A 20647-nucleotide genomic window follows, 5' to 3' on the forward strand; every position below is an offset into this window, starting at 1 on the left:
ACGTTACTCTTTCTGCTCTGAACCTGCTTCCTTGCTCGCTTGCTTTTCTATGCACATCGCCAGACTCGGGGATTACAAGGACACACGTATTTTCGCATGGTCCACCATAATATTATACCATTTGTACAGTACTTCTCGATATCAAGCACTAGGCAGCATCCTACCGATCGCTAGTGCAACATAATTCCCAAGATACAGACTGGAAATTATTTCTCTACAAACCCCAAACTTTAGCAAGGTGCAGCGTGCTGTAAGCCACTGAGTAACTAGAAACAAATAGATGAAACTGATATTTCCATTCTCGAATACCGAAATCGGTGATGTAACAGATTCCAAATCTTCCCTATAATTTACAAGTCAACTTAGGTCATTCCCATGTCTAAAGAACAGGTAAACGTGTCTTCCATATGCCAGATGCACACACCACAATCGATCTTCTCTCAATTAAATAAAGATGCGAAATGTGCAGAAGCAGTCAACCAAACAATTTACATGGGAGGAAATAGCACTCCAGCTCAAACACACTTCCATACACATTCTTCTCAAATATCCACTCGATCACGAAAGCCGCCCAACACATACTAAGTATTAGTTCTTCATACAGTTGCCAAATATCATTGCTTTTTAAGCATTGTGACACAATCATAAACTTCATGATTACAGATCACATACCTGTTAGACTCCTCCTTTTACAGGAAAGACATCTCATCCATTGAACACATAGTAAAATTGCATCCATCCTCTTGGGAAGGTCAGCACAAACTGAGCGAATTGTCCACCATTTTCCCCCAGACCGCCATCTTGGATCACATCACGGGATGGGAGCCAGAGGGAAGGGGTGGGGAGGAGGCCAACAGCGTCCTCTGTTGGTGGTGTTGTGAACTAGGTCAGTTGGGTTCCAGACCTCAGGGTGAACACACTGGATGCAGCTATAGTCTATGACAACTCAAACTGTTTAAATAAACAATATACCACAATGCATACAAAATAAAGACTTCCAGCAACCCAGCACAGACTGAGTCATTTTACCGCCAATTACCAGATGGGGGAGGGAAGGGTGAGGGGAGGAGAGGGAGATGTGGTTAGGTTAGTGGAGGTAGCTCAACTAACCTATTTTCCTGCCAAAATTTGAGCTTACCACCATGGTGTTGGTGCAACGTTGTATCCGCCATCTTGAATAAATTTGGCAACAATACAGAGTGGGGCCGCACCCCCTTTGCCCTATTACTCCCTTTTGCATATACTCAAGTTCCCTTTCTTTGCCTGCCAGCCGCAGTGGCCCAGCGGTTCTAGGCGCTTCAGTCTGGAACCGCGCGACCGCTACGGACGCAGGTTCGAATCCTGCCTCGGGCATGGATGTGTGTGATGTCCTTAGGTTAGTTAGGTTTAAGTAGTTCTAAGTTCTAGGGGACTGATGACCTCAGATGTTAAGTTCCATGGTGCTCAGAGGCATTTGAACCATTTGAACCCTTTCTCTGTCCATTCTCTCCTCCCCTCTATCTGTCCCTCTACTGTGTCCATCTCCTCCTTCCCACATTCTGTCTGTACTTCTCCTCCTCCCCTTTCTCTCTCCATGTTATCACCATGACCTCAATAGGAGGCTGATGGTTCTTGCCCCACAATATTTTTTTCCAGATTGTAACTACAAGGGGCGGTCGAAGTGTTTCCGTTCGAATGCCGTACAGTCCAGAATCGGTATGCCAATCACGTAAAATCGCCTTGAGCGCTGGGGCAATCATCCCGTCAATGCACCGAATTAGAGGTACCAAATTCGTAAAACACCACGTCCTGCTGCGCAAAGAAGTCCGCAGCTGTTTGCTACAATCCTCTTCCGACAGGAATTGTCGACCCTTCAAGGCCTTTTGTTAAGGGACCAAAGCGTGATAATCGCATGGGGTGAAGTCAGGACTACGAGTATAAGGCGGGTGTTCAAGTGTCTCCCACTTGAATTGGTGTAACTTCTGCGTTACGACATTTGCACTATGGGGACATGCATTGTCATGAAGCTGTACGGTCTTGGTGCGCCATTCCACAATGTTGGTTATCGACAGATGTGCTGCCCCATTCTCATTCTCCATTCTCCATTCTCCGATAGATGTCTACCGGTCTTTGCCCTTCGACTGGCAAGAAATGAATAACAGCACGTTCGTCCCGCTTGGTTGCATTTGTTAATAACGTCGCCACAATTTCACTTTTGTGCATTTACTGCATGCACATTCGAAATACGTGAATGCCTGATTTATACCTTGCCTACATGTCGGTGCTTATATACCCACATCAGAAGCAACGCCCTCAAACGGAAACCTTTTGATTGCTCCTTATAATATGTCTACCAAATTTGTCTGAAATCATTTAGGACGAGCTTTTTAAAAGTTGGTTTGAAAGCCTACGCACATGTAAAATTTATTTCAGATATAGATAAAATGTTTCATACGTAATTTACACATATTTCATCTGTATCTCTGGAGAATTCCGCCCTGTCGTTTCATTTTCACGTAGCTGAATGTTTATGTTGCTGCATTTCCTGAACTATGTGCCGTACAGTGATATTATTTTACAGGTATATATGCATTGGTATATGTGGCTTCTGTCTCCGAAATGTGTCGTGAATGCAGTTAGTAGTAAAGAAATAATATATTAAAACGTCATGCATTATGCTGCAGTTTTTCACGCATATCGCTGCTTACGGAGTCACATCTCCTGAACTATGTGTCATACAATAATAGATTTTTGTATGTACGTGCAGTGACATATGTGCATACTGTCTGCGAAATGTGTTGCGAATAGACTTAGTAGCAAAGAAATAACAAGTTTAAACGTCATACATGATGCGGCAGCTTTTCACACACCTCAGTGTTTATGAGTCATATCTCCTGAACTACTTGTTTTACGGTTAAATAATTTTGCTGGAACATTCAGTGGTACATGTAAACACTGTATACAAAATGGGTCGTGCTTACAATTAGTAGTAAAACAGTAATAAGTTAAAATGTCATACTTCGTGCAACAGTTTTGTGAATACCGAAAATGTTTTATATTATGTGTAAAGTACGTTTCAAATCACTAAGTGCTCTCATTCTCAATTACTGAATGAATAAAGTGAGGGCATTCACGTGTTGCGGGCTACACATCCTTTTTACCCCCATCCCACCCCTTCGAGAATTATACCCAGGGTGATTATTTTTCCACTGTGTACAAACTCTGATGAACTCATGTCCAGAAATGCATGGTTTCCTTGCACGAGACCATTTATTCAGTCATACATTGTTACAGAGATTGCACCAAGCAGCCACAGTTACAGTATGTGTTTCCATGTGCCTCAACACATGCATGTAGACGCCATAGCATGTTTTGTCCCACACGTTCTCATCGGCCAGGCTGCATGTGAACAGTGTCAAAGGCATCACGAACACGCTGCTTCAGTATCTCCACATCTGGAATCGGTTCTCCATATACGATACGATACTTATGAGATGGCCACATAACCACAAATCGCACGAGTTGAGATCTGATGAACGAGCTGACCATGCAACTGGACTCCCTCGTCCAATCCATCGACCAGGGAAGACACGACTGAGATGCATCAGGACTTAAACAGTGAAGTGGGCTGACGCGCCATCATGTAGCAGCCACGTAACCCTGCGAATCATGAATAGCACTTCTTCCTGCCGGAGAGGCAAAGTCGTCAGGGCTGTTAGGTGACGTGGAAGGAAGACTGGTCCCAAAACACAGTCGCCAATTATACCGAACCACACATTCCAGATGCAACGATGCTGATGATTTGCTGTCACCATGCCATGGGGCTTCTGCGTGCTATCCACAGATGACTATTATGAAAGTTGGTTCAAATGGTTCAAATGGCTCTGAGCACTATGGGACTTAACTTCTGTGGTCATCAGTCCCCTAGAACTCAGAACTACTTAAACCTGACTAACCTAAGGACATCACACACATCCATGCCCGAGGCAGGATTCGAACCTGCGACCGTAGCAGTCGCGCGGTTCCGGACTGAGCGCCTGAACCGCTAGACCACCGCGGCCGGCTATGAAAGTTGAAGATACCACTCTGTGTAGAGGTGGTATCATCTGTGAATAGGATGGATGGCGCAAACCCTGGACTCATAGTTGTGTGATGAAGAAACCAGTAACGAAACTGCTCCTGATGTAAGAAGTCTGTCGCCACTAAGCCCTGCACACACTGTACGTGATAAGGTTAGTACCAATTGTCGTGGAGAACGTTTGACACGATCGTCTCGTCTATCCTACTGGCGGTCCAACTGCCTGGTATTGACACGGCTGTCGCCTTCCGCAGTGTTAACCACATTTACCTCCACGTCTGGAGTCCCAACATTTCGGGTATGTCCTTTCCGATTTCCTGCTTTTGAAACGACCCTGTCTCAGGCAAACGGCGAAACACTGTTGCAAACATTGAATGCGGTGGTTGTTTTCCGCGGGGATAGGTCTCCTGAAACAACCTTGCTGACCACTGCCCTTTGCCATTTGCCTTTTCGAAACAAAACGCCATATCGGCATACTCTCGATTCGAATACGGAACCACTGTGTACCATTACATGGTGAATCAGAAAGAGAAGCAACATTACCGGTTGCCCAGAAAGTAATGCACCGAATTTTTTTTCTTCAACAATTCTTTATTGAACATACTGAGAATTACACACCCTATCTTTCCACGTAATCTCCATCCCGTTCTATGCCCCCGTTCTATGCCTCCCTCTAGCGCAAAACAAGGGCGTGCATGCCTTGTCGGTAGCAGTCCTTGTCTTGGTCGAGGAGCCAGTGCTTCACTGATAATGAGTGAATCACCTCCTCATCGTCCTCAAAATGTCTTCCAGGAATGACATCCTTTAGTTGCCCAAACAAGTGGAAGTCCGAGGGGACTAGGTCAGGGCTGTAGGGTGGATGGGGTAACATCGTCCAACTCTGTTTTTCGATGTGTTCAGCAGTCCTCAGACTTGTATGGGACCGAGTGTTATCGTGTTGCAGCAGAACATCTCCTGGGTTGCTGCGGCGCCTAAGTCGCCAGAAGGGCGTTTTGAGTTTTTTTTATGTGTTGACATACGCTTCTGACTCAATGGTACCGCCTCTTGGCATCACATCAATGAGAATCACACCTTCACACTTCCAGAACATTGTGATCATGACATTTCCGGTGGAAGCAGTTGCTTTGAATTTTTTCTTCGGTGGGAAGTGGGAATGGCTCCACTCCATCGACTGTAGTTTTGTTTCAGGCTCAAAATAGGTTTAATAACCTGTCACAATCCGGCACAAGAAGGCCCCACCCCTCAGCTTCAAAACGTTGCAATAAGTCAAGATAAATGCTTTTTCTGTGCGATTTGCGATCCACCGTTAGACACCGCTGGACCCCATCTTGCACACACTTTCGAATATCCAAGAGTGCGGATAATTGCATCCACATTTCCTTTGCTGACTGACAGATGTAGCGCCGACTGCCGCGTCGTAATGGATCTGTCCCCGTGAATGACACCAGCTCGCTGTAACATGTCAGGTGCGACAGCCGTGGATGGTCTTCCCGACCGCTGCAAATCGTGGAGCTCCGCCGAACCACCTTCTGATGACCTCACCCTCCGTGCCTAGCGATTAACTGTACTGTCGACAGCAGGTGCTCCACAGACTTTGCACAAGCGTTTGTGAATATTCTCCGCAGTTTCTTTTTCTATAGTGAGAAATTTAGTGATGGCACGTTGCTTGTAATGTACATCATCTACTGACGCCCTTTTGAAACTGACCTGCCGCTACACTATCTGTCAGAAGTGACGGAAACTTGGTGCGCTCATTCAGGAAACTTCAGATACTATATACGCAACGTTTCGCATTCGCAGCATTGTTTTTAGCTGAGAAAAAAAAATGCGGTGTGTTACTTTCTGGGTAACCCACGTACCGCGGCAGGAGAGGGTGCTAGCACGCCGCGCTGTGAGCCGCGAGGTTAGAGGCGCCTTGTCACGAATCGGGCAGCCACTCCTTGCGGAGGTTCCAGTCCTCCCGCGGGCATAAGTGTCTGTGTAAGTCTAGGGACCGATAACCTCAGCAATTTGGTCGCATAGGAATACACACACATTTGGACATTTTTGGTGCTAGCACATGAAGTATGAGAAACAGTATCATCCTCCAGGAGGAAACTGTTGAAACCACAACCAACAGCGGGAACGCCTTGGGCTGCGGATCGGAGCCGCCAGACGGGGAAGCCACCGGCGGTGGAGCACGCAGCACCGCTGTAAACACAGGACGAGTCGGACGATAGACCTCGACAACTGACAACAACCGACCACAACCGACTATGAGCGACATAACAAGGAAGAGATAAACAACGGAGGCTTGTGGAAACCACAACAAACACCAAACGTAAATCCACTCAGAACCAGAGCCAGGCAAATGTCAACAACGAGCAACGACCAGAACGCAGTACCGCCGAGATAGAAACGAAATCCAGAGCGAGTACCAGACTGGCTGGACTAGGGCAGAGCGGGTCCCTATATACGAAACCGGAGGGAGCGGCTATTGGCCGCCGTCTGCACGTGGCTTAGCGGTGGCGCCCTCGCTGCGCGAGAGCCGCTGTGCGGAATAGCCGCCGCGGAGGCGGAGCCCTCTAGGGGCTGACCACGTCCATTTGTTCTGCCGCGTGCTCGACTTCCGCGGCGGATGGTACTAGATCCCCCCCCCCCCCCCGAAATTAGTGCATAGGGGCGGAATTGCCCCGGACGATGCCGAGGCGGGCGGAACGAGGACACGGGTTGTGAAATGTCCGGAGGGACCACTGGGGGAGGGGAGGCAGACTGTTTGCGGCATCCATCAAGGTGTCACCAGAGGGCAGGGGGTCAGTGGGCGTCTCTATACCTCGGCGAGGCGGAAGGGGTGTCTGCAGAGCCGGCGAGGAGATGGAGGTTGAAGGGAAGGGCTCCACCTCGAGGGACGTGTCCGCACCAGGAAGCAGGGAAGACAGTGGGGGAGGAATCAAGGCAGGGGCCCGAGGGCGGAGTTGGTTATGGTGGCGACGCTCGAGCCCTCTGTGTGTCTGTATGGTCGTCACTCGCCGCCCATGAGCCGCTGTCACCGTAGCAGGCGTCCATGCAGGTGTGCTGCCATTGGAGCGGGCCCTCACGGCCATGTCCGGGGCGTAGCGCCGGGAGGAGCGAGAGTGGGGCCCAGAAGGGGATGGTGTCAGCAGGTGGAGGAGGGTCCGAGGTTGTTGCCCGTGAAGGAGTTCAGCAGGACTATGACCGGCCACCGGTGTAGTGCGGTAGGTGCTTAGAAACAAGGTGAGGGCCGAGGTGGTGGCCGACGGCTCCACTGATTTCACCAGCTGCTGTTTGAAAGTGCGGACCAGGCGTTCCGCCGCGGCATTGGATGTAGGATGGAAGGGGGGAGAGCGAATGTGTTTGATGCCGTTAGTGGAGCAGAAGGTCTGGAACGAGGACGCCATGAATTGGGGCCCATTATCTGTGACCAACGTCTGAGGAAGGCCTTCAATGGCCAACACCTGGGCCAAGGCGGTGAAGGTGGCGTCAGTGGTGGTGGACGCCATGTGAACCACATACGGGTATTTGGAATAGGTGTCAATGATGAGGAGCCACATGGAGCCTAAGAAGGGGCCTGCAAAATCGAGATGGATCCTGTCCCAGGATTGGCTGGGTGTTGGCCAGGGCGCGAAAGATTGTGGAGGACTAGACTGATGATGCGCACACACTGTGCAACCACAGACCAGGTGATCAATGTCTCCATCAATCCCTGGCCAATAGACATGTCGTCGAGCCAACGCCTTCATGCGAGACATCCCCCAGTGTCCGCAGTGTAATAAGTGCAGGACACGGTGGCGAAAGTCTGGAGGGATGATCACCCGATGGGCGTCCGAGTCCGTGGACAACAGGAGGACGTCCCTCATCACCTAAAATCTGTGTGAGACGTGACGCCACGGGCTGAAGTCAGTTTTCAAACGGCAGGTAAGGTAGGGAGGCCAACCATGGGTCACATAGCGGAGGACTTGCCGCAGAATGGGGTCCCTGCGCGTGGAAGCGGCGATTTGCGTGGCTGTCAGAGGAAATCCATCGATAGTTTCCCGGCGGGCAGAGTCGATGTGGAAGCACAGGACTTCCTGAAGGTCTAACGCCGGATCGGGTCCTGCTGGGAGACGAGACAAGGCATCTGCATTAGTGTGTTGACTGGTGTAAGTGTAATTACGCAAGAGCAACGCCCAGCGCTGAGGACGCTGAGCTGTCCGTTCTGGGAGGTGCGAATGGGGCCCGAAACGCGACAGTAAGGGCTTGTGATCCGTGAGGGGGGTGAACTGCGCCCCAGACAGGTAAATGTGAAATTTCTGAACTGCAAAAATAATGGCAAGAGCCTCCTTTTCGATCTGAGAGTAATTCCTTTGCACAGGGGTTAATGTCTTGGATGCATATGCCACAGGTTGTTCCGACCCATCCTCATTCCTGTGTGCCAGGACTGCCCCAATCCTGTACGCTGAGGCATCGGCCGCCACCACCAAGGGACGATCCGGAGAGAAAGGCGTCAGGCAAGGGGCATATTTCAGCATCGTCTTCAGGCGGGTGAAAGCCTGATCGCAGGCAGAAGTCCACGTGTAAGGTACCACTTTGCGACGCAGGCGATTTAGGGGATGCGCGACGTGAGCGGCTTGGGGTAAGAACTTTAAGTAATAATTGACTTTCCCCAAAAATACCTGGAGTTCGGATAAGTTTTGTGGACGGGGAAGGACATCGATGGCTGCGACATTGCGGTCCGAAGGGCGAATGCCATCTTTACTAAGCCAATCTCCTAAGTACTCCACTTCCAGTTGAGAAAAACTGCACTTCTCCAGTCGACAATGTAAACACGCAGCCTGCAGGGCGTGAAATAAGTTACTGAGGTTGCCCAGATGTTCCTAGCGCGCGCCCCGTGACTAAGATATCACCGAGGTAATTGACACAAGCCGGTATTGGTTGTGTAAGTTGCTCGAGATACCGCTGGAAAATCGCAGAGGCAGAGGAAATGCCAAACGGAAGACGCTTGTATTTATAGAGACCGAAAGGCGTGTTGATGACGACGATGGCCTGCGATTCCTCATCCAACGGCAATTGGTGATAGGCTTCTGCCAGATCAATCTTAGAAAAGTACTCGCCACCTGCCAGTTTAGCGAGAAGGTCTTCCTGTCGAGGAATGGGATAAGTTTCAACCAAAGACTGAGTGTTGACCGTAACCCCAAAATCGCCACAAAGACGAAGCGATCCATTGAGTTTCTTGATGACCACTAAGGGCGTTGCACAGGCACTCGATTGTACTGGCTCGATAACCCCCCGCAGCCTGGAGCCGAGCGAGTTCCTGCTTGACGGCCGCACACAAAGCTACTGGGTAGGCCGAGCCCGACAAAAGCGAGGCCGTGCGTTCGGCAGTAAAGTGATGTGTGCCTGGAAATCGGAAGCGCAGCCCAGGTCTGCCGAGAACAAGGAGGAAAAGGACGCGCACAGATCGTCTAGGTCCTGAAATGGAACCGTAGTTGAAACGAACTGCACTTTGTCTTGAATGGAAAAGCCAAACCGTGTAAACGCGTCTAGTCCAAAAATGTCCGAAGCCGACGGGTGGTCCACCACAAATAGGGTAAGGGGCCAGGGAACGTTTTTGTAGATGGCCATGACAGAAAACTGCCCACGGAGAGGGATGGAACCGTCGCTGTAGGCGACCAACCTCCGAGAGGGTGGGGACAATTCTGGAGACCCGAGACGTGCATATGTCGTCAGAAACTGTGGCCCTCGTATCGACCTGGAAACGGACGTCCTCGTCAAAGATGCGGTGAGGAATAACTTTTGAGCCAATGTGTCGGTCCGAGGGGCGACTGCGTGTAAAGCATGGACGGCCTCCTGTTGACCCGCAGGGGCGGGACGGGGGCGGGTCGAGCGGCTACGATAGACAGATCGAAGGTGGCCCTCTTTCTCACAGAGCGAACAGGTCTTCCAGCCATGGGGACAGTCAGCTCGAGTGTGGGCCGAGAAGCACTGGGGGCACGACGGGAGGGGGCCACGCGGCCGACGTCGAGGGGCGACCTGCGGTTTGGACGCCATAGAGACGTCAGACAGCGAGGAATCTCGACGGCGGTGCCCTCTGGAGACTGCGCCCCGTCGACGGCGAGAAGAAGTGGAGCGGGAAATGGACTCGACCGCTGCCACCTGGGGCCGCGCCATGAGACGTTCGTTCGCCGTTTGAGCAATTTCGAAGGAATGGGCAACACGCAGAATGTCTTCCAACGAGAGGTTGTCCAACTTTAACGCCGCAGTGCGGACCTCTGGATCGGGCGCCAGTTGAACGACCACATCCCGAATTAACGAATCTGCATATGACGCCTTGCACTACTGATTGGTGCACGTGAAGTTGCATTTGCGGCTGAGACCTTGCAAATCCGTCACCCAAGAATGGTAGGACTGACCCGGCTGCTTGTGGTATTGATGGAATTCCAAGCGAGACGCAACCATGTGATATCGCTGGGAATAATAGTTAGTTAGCAACACACAGATCTCGTGAAAGGAGAGAGCGACAGGGTCGGCCAACGGTGCCAACTTGCGGAGCAAGAAAAACGTGTCCGGTGAGGCCCAAGACAAGAACAACGACCGCTGCAGAGAGTCATCCGACACCTGAAAGTCCGTGAAATGTTGCTTCAGACGATGCAGGTACGTTTCCCAATCCTCTTTTGCGTCGTTGAACGGTGGGAGCGACGGCGGACGTGGGAACGTGTCTGAAAGTGGGGCACCTGGGGAAAGAGGTGGAAGGGAATCCCGCTTATTGACCCTGTCCGAGAGCAACTGCAGTGAGGCCTGTAAGACCTCCAACTGCTGCTGCTGCTGTCGCATGAGCTGCTGCTGTTGTTCTAAGAGAGTGAGTAATTTCTCTTCCATACTCCTATGTTCCGTTTACCTCGTCGCCAAATGTTGTAACCACAATCAACAGCGGGAACGCCTTAGGCTGCGGATCGGAGCCGCCAGACGGGGAAGCCACCGGCGATGGAGCACGCACCACCGGGAAAACACAGGACGAGTCGGACGACAGACCAACGACAACTGACAACAACCGACCACAACCGACTATGAGCGACATAACAAGGAACAGATAAACAACGGAGGCTTGTGGAAACCACAACACCAAACACCAAACGTAAATCCACTCGGAACCAGAGCCAGGCAAATGTCAACAACGAGCAACGACCAGAACGCAGTACCGCCGAGATAGAAACCAAATCCAGAGCGAGTACCAGACTGGCTGGACTAGGGTTTTTTTTCTTCCTTTATTGATTTTCAATTCCCCCCGAAGGAGCCGGGCTGGCAGCAGCTTAGTACGCTGCTCTACAGCCTACAGACTTTTATTTTAAAAAACGGAAGAAGAAAAGAAACAAGAAAAACAGGCGATAAAACGGTGATGTCAAGTGTAAAATGGCGGAAAAATGCGGAAAGTTAAAACAGAAAGCAAAAGTGGTTGGCAACGTTAGTAAAAGACACAGGAATCAGACAAGTAACATCGCACACACACAATTAAAAAACACGGCGACAGTCTGGTTTCTGTTCGCAAGAGATAAAAGGCACACTCAGCGACAGTATGATGGCCGTTCGCAACACTTCCCAAAAAACACAACACGGAACACCCACTGTAAAACACTCACTGTAGAACACTCAATGTAGAACACTGCACGAAAGTGGCGGCACAAAGATGACACTTCCTTCCGAGCCAAAGGTAGATGGGGGAGGGGACCTGGAGGAGGGGGAAGAACAAGGAGGGAGGAAGGAAAAAAACGAAAAAGGGGGGGTCCAAGGAGGGAGAGGACTAATAAAGGGGGAGAAGGGCAGACGCAAGAGGGAATGAGAGGAGGCAGAGGAGGGAAATGTAAAAGGACTCGGGGGAGAGAAGGGGGCAAAGAGAGGGGAGGTGGGGAAGAAAAAGGATGGAAGGGGGGAGAGGGAGCCCGGGAAAAGGACAGAGGAAAGGAGGGGGAGTGAGGATCAGAGTTGATAGGAGGGATAAATGGAGGGAGAGAGGGCATCATCCGGGAGGGGCAGTTGATGGAAGCCACCTTGGGAAAGGAGATGTAGGGTTTAGAGATGGAGGGTATGGGGGACACAACAGTGAAGAAGTGGCAGGGGGCGGGGATGGGAGAGGAGAGGAGCAACCAGGGGGTGAGGGGGTTCAAGGTGGCGGGAGGTGTAGAGGATGCGGCTATGTTCGAGGAATAGGAGCAGATGGGGGAAAGGAATGAGATCATAGAGGATCCATGTGGGGGATGGGAGGCGTATACGGAAGGCAAGGCAGAGTGCTTGACGCTCAAGGATCTGGAGGGACTTATTTAGGGGGGGGGCAGATATCCAGGCAGGAGTGGCATAATAGAGGATGGGACAGATTAAGGATTTGTAGGTGTGGGGGATGGTAGAGGGGTGCAACCCCCATGTCCGGCCAGAGAGGAGTTTGAGGAGTCTGAGGCGGTTGTGGGCTTTGGATTGGATGGAGCGGAGATGAGGGATCCAGGTGAAGTGACGGTCAATGGTGAGGCCAAGGTAGGTGAGGGTGGGGGTGAGGCAGACAGGACGGGCGCAGACAGTAAGGGAGAAATCCAGGAGCCGGAAGGAGGGAGTGGTACGACCTACGATGATTGCCTGGGTCTTGGAAGGATTGATTTTCAGGAGCCACTGGTTACACCATGCAGCAAAAAGGTCAAGGTGATTCTGGAGAAGGCGTTGGGACCGTTGGAGGGTAGGAGCGAGGGGGAGGAATGCGGTGTCATCAGCATATTGCAAGAGGTGTACTGGAGGGGGGGTTGGGGCATATCTGCCGTGCACAGCAGGTATAGGAGAGGGGAGAGGACAGAGCCCTGGGGCACACCTGCAGAGGGGTAGAAGGTGTGGGAATTGCCATTATGGATAGTAACATAGGAGGGGCAGTGGGAGAGGAAGGAGGCCATCAGACGAATGTAGTTGATAGGAAGGGCGTAGGTTTGGAGTTTAAACAGGAGACTGGGATGCCAGACACGGTCGTAGGCCTTTTCGAGGTCAAGGGAGACAAAAATGGTGGAGTGACGGGAGTTAAGCTGGAGGGAGAGGAGATGAGTGAGGCAGAGGAGTTGGTAATCAACAGAGAAGGAAGGTCGAAAGCCACTTTGGGTGTTGGGGAGGAGGTGGTTTTGTCGGAGGTGGTGATGGATGCGCCGGGAAAGGATGGATTCCAAGAGCTTGCTGAACACCGATGTGAGAGAGATAGGACGATAGGAAGAGGCATCAGATGGAGGCTTGTTGGGTTTGGAGAACATCAGGATACGGGAGGTTTTCCACAGGTCGGGATAGAAGCCAGTGGCAAGGATGACATTGTAGGGGGTGGCAAGGATTGAAAGGAAGGAGGTGGCGGTAGGTAATGCAGTCGTGGCCAGGAGCAGTGTTGCGTTTAGTGCGGAGTGTGAGGCTGATGTCCTGTGTAGTGATTGGAATGTTAAGTTCAGATGGTGGTGTGTGGCCCAAGTACTGGAAGCTAGGAGCAAGGGGAGGAACAGAGGTATTCGTACGGTCCATGTCGTCAGGGAAGAGGGAATAATCAAAGTGGGGATAATCTTGGATGGAAAAAACTTCGGAGAGGTGAGAGGCAAAGTGGTTGGCCTTACTGAGGTTGTCAGGAAAGGGACGGTCATTAAGGAGGAGAGGGTACTGGGGGGTGGGGCGGTTCCCAGTAAGGCGGTGGAAAGCAGACCAATACTTGGAAGAGTTTATGGGGAGCATGGTGTTGAGTTGTGTACATGTCTGGCGCCAGGCACGGCGTTTCTTCGCAGTAAGCAGGTTGCGGATGTGTCGTTGTAATTGCCGGTGGCGGGTAAGTGTATAACAGTCATGAGTGCGGAGAAAAGAGCGGTAGAGGCGGCGGGACTCTCGAAGGAGAAGGACGGCCTGTGGAAGCAGGGCAGGGCGGTGAGGGTGGATGGCTTTGGTGGGGATATGGGTGGCGACGGCGTCAGACAAGGTCTGGTGCAGGAAGGCAGCAGTGCGAGAGATGTCATCAGGAGATTGGAGGGTAAGGTCGTGGCCGTCAACCTGGGTGTGAATGGAATCCCGGTAGGCATCCCAGTTGGCACGAGAGTAATCATGGACAAGTTTAGCAGGGACATCAGGCCGAGGAGCAATGCAGGGATGGCGACCATTAGTGATAGTGAGGAGAACAGGAGCATGGTCACTGCCAATGAGGTCAAGGACATCTGCGGTGATGTGCCCAAGGAGGTTGGGAGAGGCAAGGACCACATCAGGAGTGGTGTTGGATTCGGGTCGGGTGTGCTGAGGCAGGGGAACCGGGTCTCCCTGGAAGGTGGTGAGAAACTGATGCCTCCGCTGGAGGTCGGCAGGATCACGGCTGTGGATATTGAGGTCGGCGGCAATCACGTAAGTGGAGAAGGTGCGGTCAATGTGGGCCAGGAAATTGTACAGGATGGGGGTGCGAGGGCGGACATAAATGGTGGCACAGGTGATGGTAAGGGTGGGGAAGAAGAGGCTGAGGGTGAGATGATCGGCAGGATTGTTAAGGAGAGGTTGGGGCCGGACATGGAGGTGCTTGAGGTGGCCTATAGCAACTCCGCTACGCGCCAGAGGGTACGGGTTATCGGTGCGGTGAAGGGTGTAAGGAGCCGTGGAGATGGAGATACTGGGTTGAAGGAAGGTTTCATTTAGGACGAAGGTATCCACGCGGTGCTGACGGAGGGTGTAGAGGAAGAGGAGTTCGTGGGTGGGCAGGGAGCGAATGTTGTGGTACAGGATACGGTAGGGTTGTTGTACCATGGGAGGGAGAGTTAGACGAGGGTGGTGGGGGGGGGGGGGTGAAGGTGAAGGCTGGACTAGGGCAGAGCGGGTCCCTATATACGAAACCAGAGGGAGCGGCTATTGGCCGCTGTCTGCACGTGGCTTAGCGGTGGCGCCCTCGCTGCGCAAGAGCCGCTGCGCGGAATAGCCGCCGTGGAGGCGGAGCACTCTATGGGCTGACCACGTCCATTTGTTCTGTCGCGTGTTCGACTTCCGTGGTGGAAGGTACTAGAGAAACCATGCATAATTTCACTGTGGTTGCATGGTACAGCGCGTATTAGACCACAGTATCTGTAACAAAGTATAATTGAATAAAAGGTCTCTAGCATGGAAACCATGCCTTTCCGGACGTAAGTTTATCGCCTCCTTTTTGTTCCGTATCCTCTCATCGATCAATCCTTATAGTTTGTACTAAGTGGAAAAAATTATCCTGAATTTAGTGTGTGTGTGTGTGTGTAGCTTATGTGTTAAGTCAGGGATAAGCTATCTCCATACCAAATCTCATCCGCATCCATCCATCCATTTCGGCGTGAAGAAGTAACGAACATACTAACACACACACTCGCATTTATACACTACTGGCCATTAAAATTGCTACACCACGACGATGACGTGCTACAGACGCGAAATTTAACCGACAGGAAGAAGATGCTGTGATACGCAAATGATTAGCTTTTCAGAGCGTTCACACAAGGTTGACGCTGGTGGCGACACCAACAACGTGCTGACATGAGGAACGTTTCCAACCGATTTCTCATACACAAACAGCAGTTGTCCGGCGTTGCCTGGTGAAACGTTGTTGTGATGCCTCATGCAAGGAGGAGAAATGGGTACCATCACGTTTCCGACTTTGATAAAGGTCGGATTGTAGCCAGTCGCGATTTCGGTTTATCGTATCGCGACATTGCTGCTCACGTTGGTCGAGATCCAGTGAGTGTTAACAGAATATGGAATCGGTGGGTTCGGGAGGGTAATACGGAACGCCGTGCTGGATCCCAATGGCCTCGTACATTTAGGTGTGTTACGACCCGTGGCTCCACCCTTCATTCGATCCCTGCGAAACCCTACATTTCAGCAGGATAATGCACGACCGCACGTTGCAGGTCCTGTATGGGCCTTTCTGGATACAGAAAATGTTCAACTGCAGCCCAGGCCATCACATTCTCCAGATGTCTCACCAATTGAAAACGTCTGGTCAATGGTGGCCGAGCATCTGTCTCGTCACAAAACGCCAGTCACTACTCTTGATGAACTGTGGTGTCGTGTTGAAGCTGCATGGGCAGTTGTACCTGTACACGCAATCCAAGCTCTTTAATGCCCAGGCGTATCAAGGCCGTTATTACGGCCAGAGGTGATTGTTCTGGGTACTGATTTCTCAGGATCTATGCACCCAAATTACGTGAAATGTAATCACATGTCAGTTCCAGTATAATATATTTGTCCAATGAATACTCGTTTATCATATGCATTTCTCCTTGGTGTAGTAATTTTAATGGCCAGTAGTGTATTGTTGCAGTTTGTTCATTTATCTGGCGGTTTTCTTGAATCTATACACGTTAGCATTTACGTAATTGGTGCAAGACTTTTATGTCGACTAACTTTGAACAGTTGATATAGCTTATATCACCTACTGACAATGCTACTGACGACACGATAGGAAATAAGTATGCCGCGTGGGATTAGCCGAGCGGTCAAAGGCGCTGAAGTCATGGACTGTGCGGTTGATCCCGGCGGAGGTTCGAGTCCTCCCTCGGGCATGGGTATGTGTGTTTGTCCTTAGGATAATTTAGGTTAAGTAGTGTGTAAGCTTAGGGGCTGATGACCTTAGCAATTAAGTCCCATAAGATTTGACACACATTTGAACATTTTTTTGGAAATAAGTATACATAAAGTTTTTAACTATATTGAGCACTTTTTGCTATTCGTCTGGCTGACAGTGTAGCAGCTCTACATCGACCACAGCACTTGCCTGCGCTCTGTGTTTGCCCACAGGCCCCGAGGTGTGTCGGCAGCTTCGGCAGCTGTCCCGGCAGGCGCGCCACCGTCCCGTCTCCTTCAGCGCCTGCCGCCTGTTCACCGTGGACGCCCACCTGCTGACCGCCATGGCTGCCACCATTGCCAGCTATACCATCATCCTGCTGCAGTTCGTCTCCTAGGTGGTGCTCGGCTGAAATAGTTCACGGAAACGGTGCCTGTTTGTAATAACCTATCTGCAGAGCGAACAACTTTCACTCCGGGATCCATTTCCTCATGCAACACTCATGTGAAATTCAGTTTGATCTTTTGGCTCAAGAGATCGAGAAGGCAGTTCATTGCGGACCTCAGGTTGATGCTGTTTTTCTCTAGTTCCATACGACAGTCTCAAGTTACTAAGAAATATTCATTTTGTGACCTTGGCTTAATCTGTACCATTACTGTCAATGGCATAGAAAATGAGTCACAGGTCATTCATAACACTGCCTATTGCAGATGTATACGGTGTGTTCTATCAGAGTACCTTTAGATGCTCTTGTAATCTGACTGTACTTCTAACCAAAACATCCTACTTTTCAAATTAACTCTTGTAAATCTGACGATCGAAAATTTATCACGTCTTGTTTTCATGTTGCGTAGCAGTATTTTGGAAAGCTTATTATTGGTGTACAAGGTATGGAGTATTCAGTGGTACATCAATACTTTGTTTACTGTATTTATAATATCTGATATTCTATAGCTTATTTTCTCACAGACCCAAACTATTAGTTTAGTATTTACACTCATGCTAATAAATTAAGGATAATGCTGATACATGGTGATACAACCCTCTGGTGGGCGGTGACGCTGGCAGCAGTCCACATGCGCAGAGGTGTGATAGTACATGTCAGAGTACAGTGCAGCTAGTAAGTGTGCAGACATTTTTAGACATGCTAATGGAGACTGTGTATTGAAAATGGCTCAAAGAACACATATTGATGACGTTATGAGGGGTAGAATACTAGGGCGACTGGAGGCTGATCAAACACAGCAGGTCGAAACACGGGCCCTCCGTGTGCCACAAACTGTGATCTCAAGATTACGACAACGATTCCAGCAGACAGGAAACGTGTCCAGGTGATACAGTACGGGACGTCCACAGTGTACAACACCACAAGAAGACTGATATCTCACCATCAGTGCCCGCAACGGCCACGGATTACTGCAGCTAGCCTTGCTCGGGACCTTATCGCAGCCACTGGAACAGTTGTCTCCAGACACACAGTCTACAAACGACTGAACAGACATGGTTTATTCGCCCAGAGACCTGCAAGGTGCATTCCACTGACCCCTAGTCACAGGAGAGCCCGTAAAGCCTGGTGTGAAGAGCACAGTACATGGTCATTGGAACTGGGGTCCCAGGTTATGTTCACAGACGAGTCCAGGTATAGTCTGAACAGTGATTCTCGCCGGGTTTTCATCTGGCGTGTATCAGGAACCAGATACCAACCCCTTAATGTTCTTGAAAGGGACCTGTATGGAGGTCGTGGTTTGATGGTGTGGGGTGGGATTATGATTGGTGCACGTACACCCCTGTACGTCTTTGACAGAGGAACTGTAACAGGTCAGGTGTATCGGGACGTCATTTTTCACCAGTATGTCCACCTTTTCAGGGGTGCAATGGGTCCCACCTTCCTCCTGATGGATGATAACGCACAGCCCCACCGAGCTGCCATCGTGGAGGGGTACCTTGAAACAGAAGATATCAGGCGAATGGAGTGGCCTGCCTGTTCTCCAGACCTAAACCCCATCGAGCACGTCTGGGATGCTCTCGGTCGACGTATCGCTGCACATCTTGAAACCCCTACGACGCTTCAGGAGCTCCGACAGGCACTAGTGCAAGAATGGGAGGCTATACTCCAGCAGCTGCTCGAGTACCTGATCCAGAGTAAGCCAACTCTTTGTGCGGCCCGTTACGTGTGCATGGCGATCATATCCCATATTGACGTCGCGGTGCATGTTTCGGGACGGCTTTCTCAACTCATCACCAATACCGTGGACTTACAGATCTGTGTCGTGTGTGTTCCCTATGTGCCTATGCTATTGGCGCCAATTTGGTGTAGTGCCATGTTGTGTGGCACCACATTCTGCAGTTATCCTTAAATTATGAGCATGGGTGTATTTGCCACAATGGAGAAAGCTTTTAGCTTTTTACATGGTTGTAAAGATACTGTCTATACACTGACGGAAAAACGCGGAATACCAGAAAATAATTAATGTAGAGTAATGAAATTTTGGTAATAAATTTGTCTAGGTAACATATTTGACTGATTAACATTGCAAGATCACAGGTCAATGAGAGGGCGAAATAAGCGGTTGCAAATGTGAAATGCTGGTCCGGTAATAGCAGGTGTAACCACCAGAATGTTGATTGGCCGCATGCAAACGTGCAGATGCCGAATGTCAGTTTTTGGGATGAAATTCCATGTCTGTTGCACTGGTCAGTCAAAACAGGAAGAATTAATGCTGTTTGCGGAAGTCGCTTGAGTTGTCATCGAGTGGTGTTCCAAGGGGTTCTATTGGAGATAGATCTGATGATCGAGCTGTCAAGGCAACATATGAACACTTTGTAGACTATTTTAGATTACAAGAGCGGTATGTGAGCGAGTGTTACTCTGTTGGAAAACCCTCCTTGGAATGATGTTTATGAATGGCAGCGCAACAGGTCGAATCACCAGAGTGACGTACAATTTTGCAGTCAGCCAGCGTGGTATAACCAAGAGAGTGCTCATATTGTCGTTCGAAATAGCTCCCCAGACGATAACACCAGGTATAGGTCCAATGTGTATAGCGGTGCAGACAGGTTGGTTGCGGGCCCTCATCTGGCCTCCTCTTAACCAACACACGAGCATCACTGGTACCGAAGCAGAACCAGCTTTCATCATAGAACACAACAGACCTCCACCCTGGCCTCTTGTGAGCTCTCGCTTGACTTCACTGATGTCGCAAAGGCGGTGGTTTGGAGTCAGTTCGTTGTGTCACTGTGGTGTCAACTGCCGCTGCAGATGCAGTACAATACGCCAGAGCCGTACTCCGAACATGATGGTCTTCCCTCTATGTAGTACCACGTGGCCGTCCGGAGCCCGGTCTTCTTGTGACCGTACATTCCCGTGACTACTGCTGCCCCCCCTTCCCCCCCCCCCCCCCCGCTCCCCGCCCCCCCCCCCCCCGCCCCAACGGTACTATATTTTTTTTATTTCAACACAAAATTAGCCAATTTTGACGTACACCCAAGAATTTTCTGTATGTATGTCAGAAACCTAGATTTGTAAATTGTATGGGGACATGTGATTTACATATACAGGGCGTTACAAACAGGTACGGCCAAAATTTCAGGAAACATTCCTCACGCACAAATAAAGAAAAGATGTTATGTGGACATGTGTCCGGAGACGCTTAATTTCCATGTTAGAACTCATTTTAGTTTCGTCAGTATGTACTGTACTTCCTCGATTCACCGCCAGTAGGCCCAATTGAAGGAAGGTAATGTTGACTTCGGTGCTTGTGTTGACATGCGACTCATTGCTCTACAGAACTAGCATCAAGCACGTCAGTACGTAGCATCAACAGGTTAGTGTTAATCACGAACGTGGTTTTGCAATCAGTGCAATGTTTACAAATGGGGAGTTGGCAGATGCCCATTTGATGTATGGATTAGCACGGGGCAATAGCCGTGGCGCGGTACGTTTGTATCGAGACAGATTTCCAGAACGAAGGTGTCCCGACAGGTAGACGTTCGAAGCAATTGATCGGCGTCTTAGGGAGCACGGAACATTCCAGCCTATGACTCGCGACTGGGGAAGA

The 20647-nt window shown here is 50.4% G+C and overlaps 1 protein-coding gene across 1 annotated transcript in view; it reads left to right on the forward strand.

The window, feature by feature from the left end:
- The window catches only part of LOC126088440 (gustatory receptor for sugar taste 43a-like), a 29899-nt gene extending 12913 nt beyond the window's left edge, over positions 1–16986 (forward strand). Inside the window, exon 2 of the mRNA XM_049906583.1 lies at positions 16823–16986. Coding sequence (XP_049762540.1) covers positions 16823–16986 — 164 coding nt within the window. The remainder of the gene's footprint in view (positions 1–16822) is intronic.
- The last annotated feature ends 3661 nt before the right edge of the window (positions 16987–20647 follow it).

The sequence above is a fragment of the Schistocerca cancellata genome, chromosome 6, assembly GCF_023864275.1.
Source record: "Schistocerca cancellata isolate TAMUIC-IGC-003103 chromosome 6, iqSchCanc2.1, whole genome shotgun sequence".
Taxonomy (NCBI): Eukaryota; Metazoa; Arthropoda; class Insecta; order Orthoptera; family Acrididae; genus Schistocerca; species Schistocerca cancellata.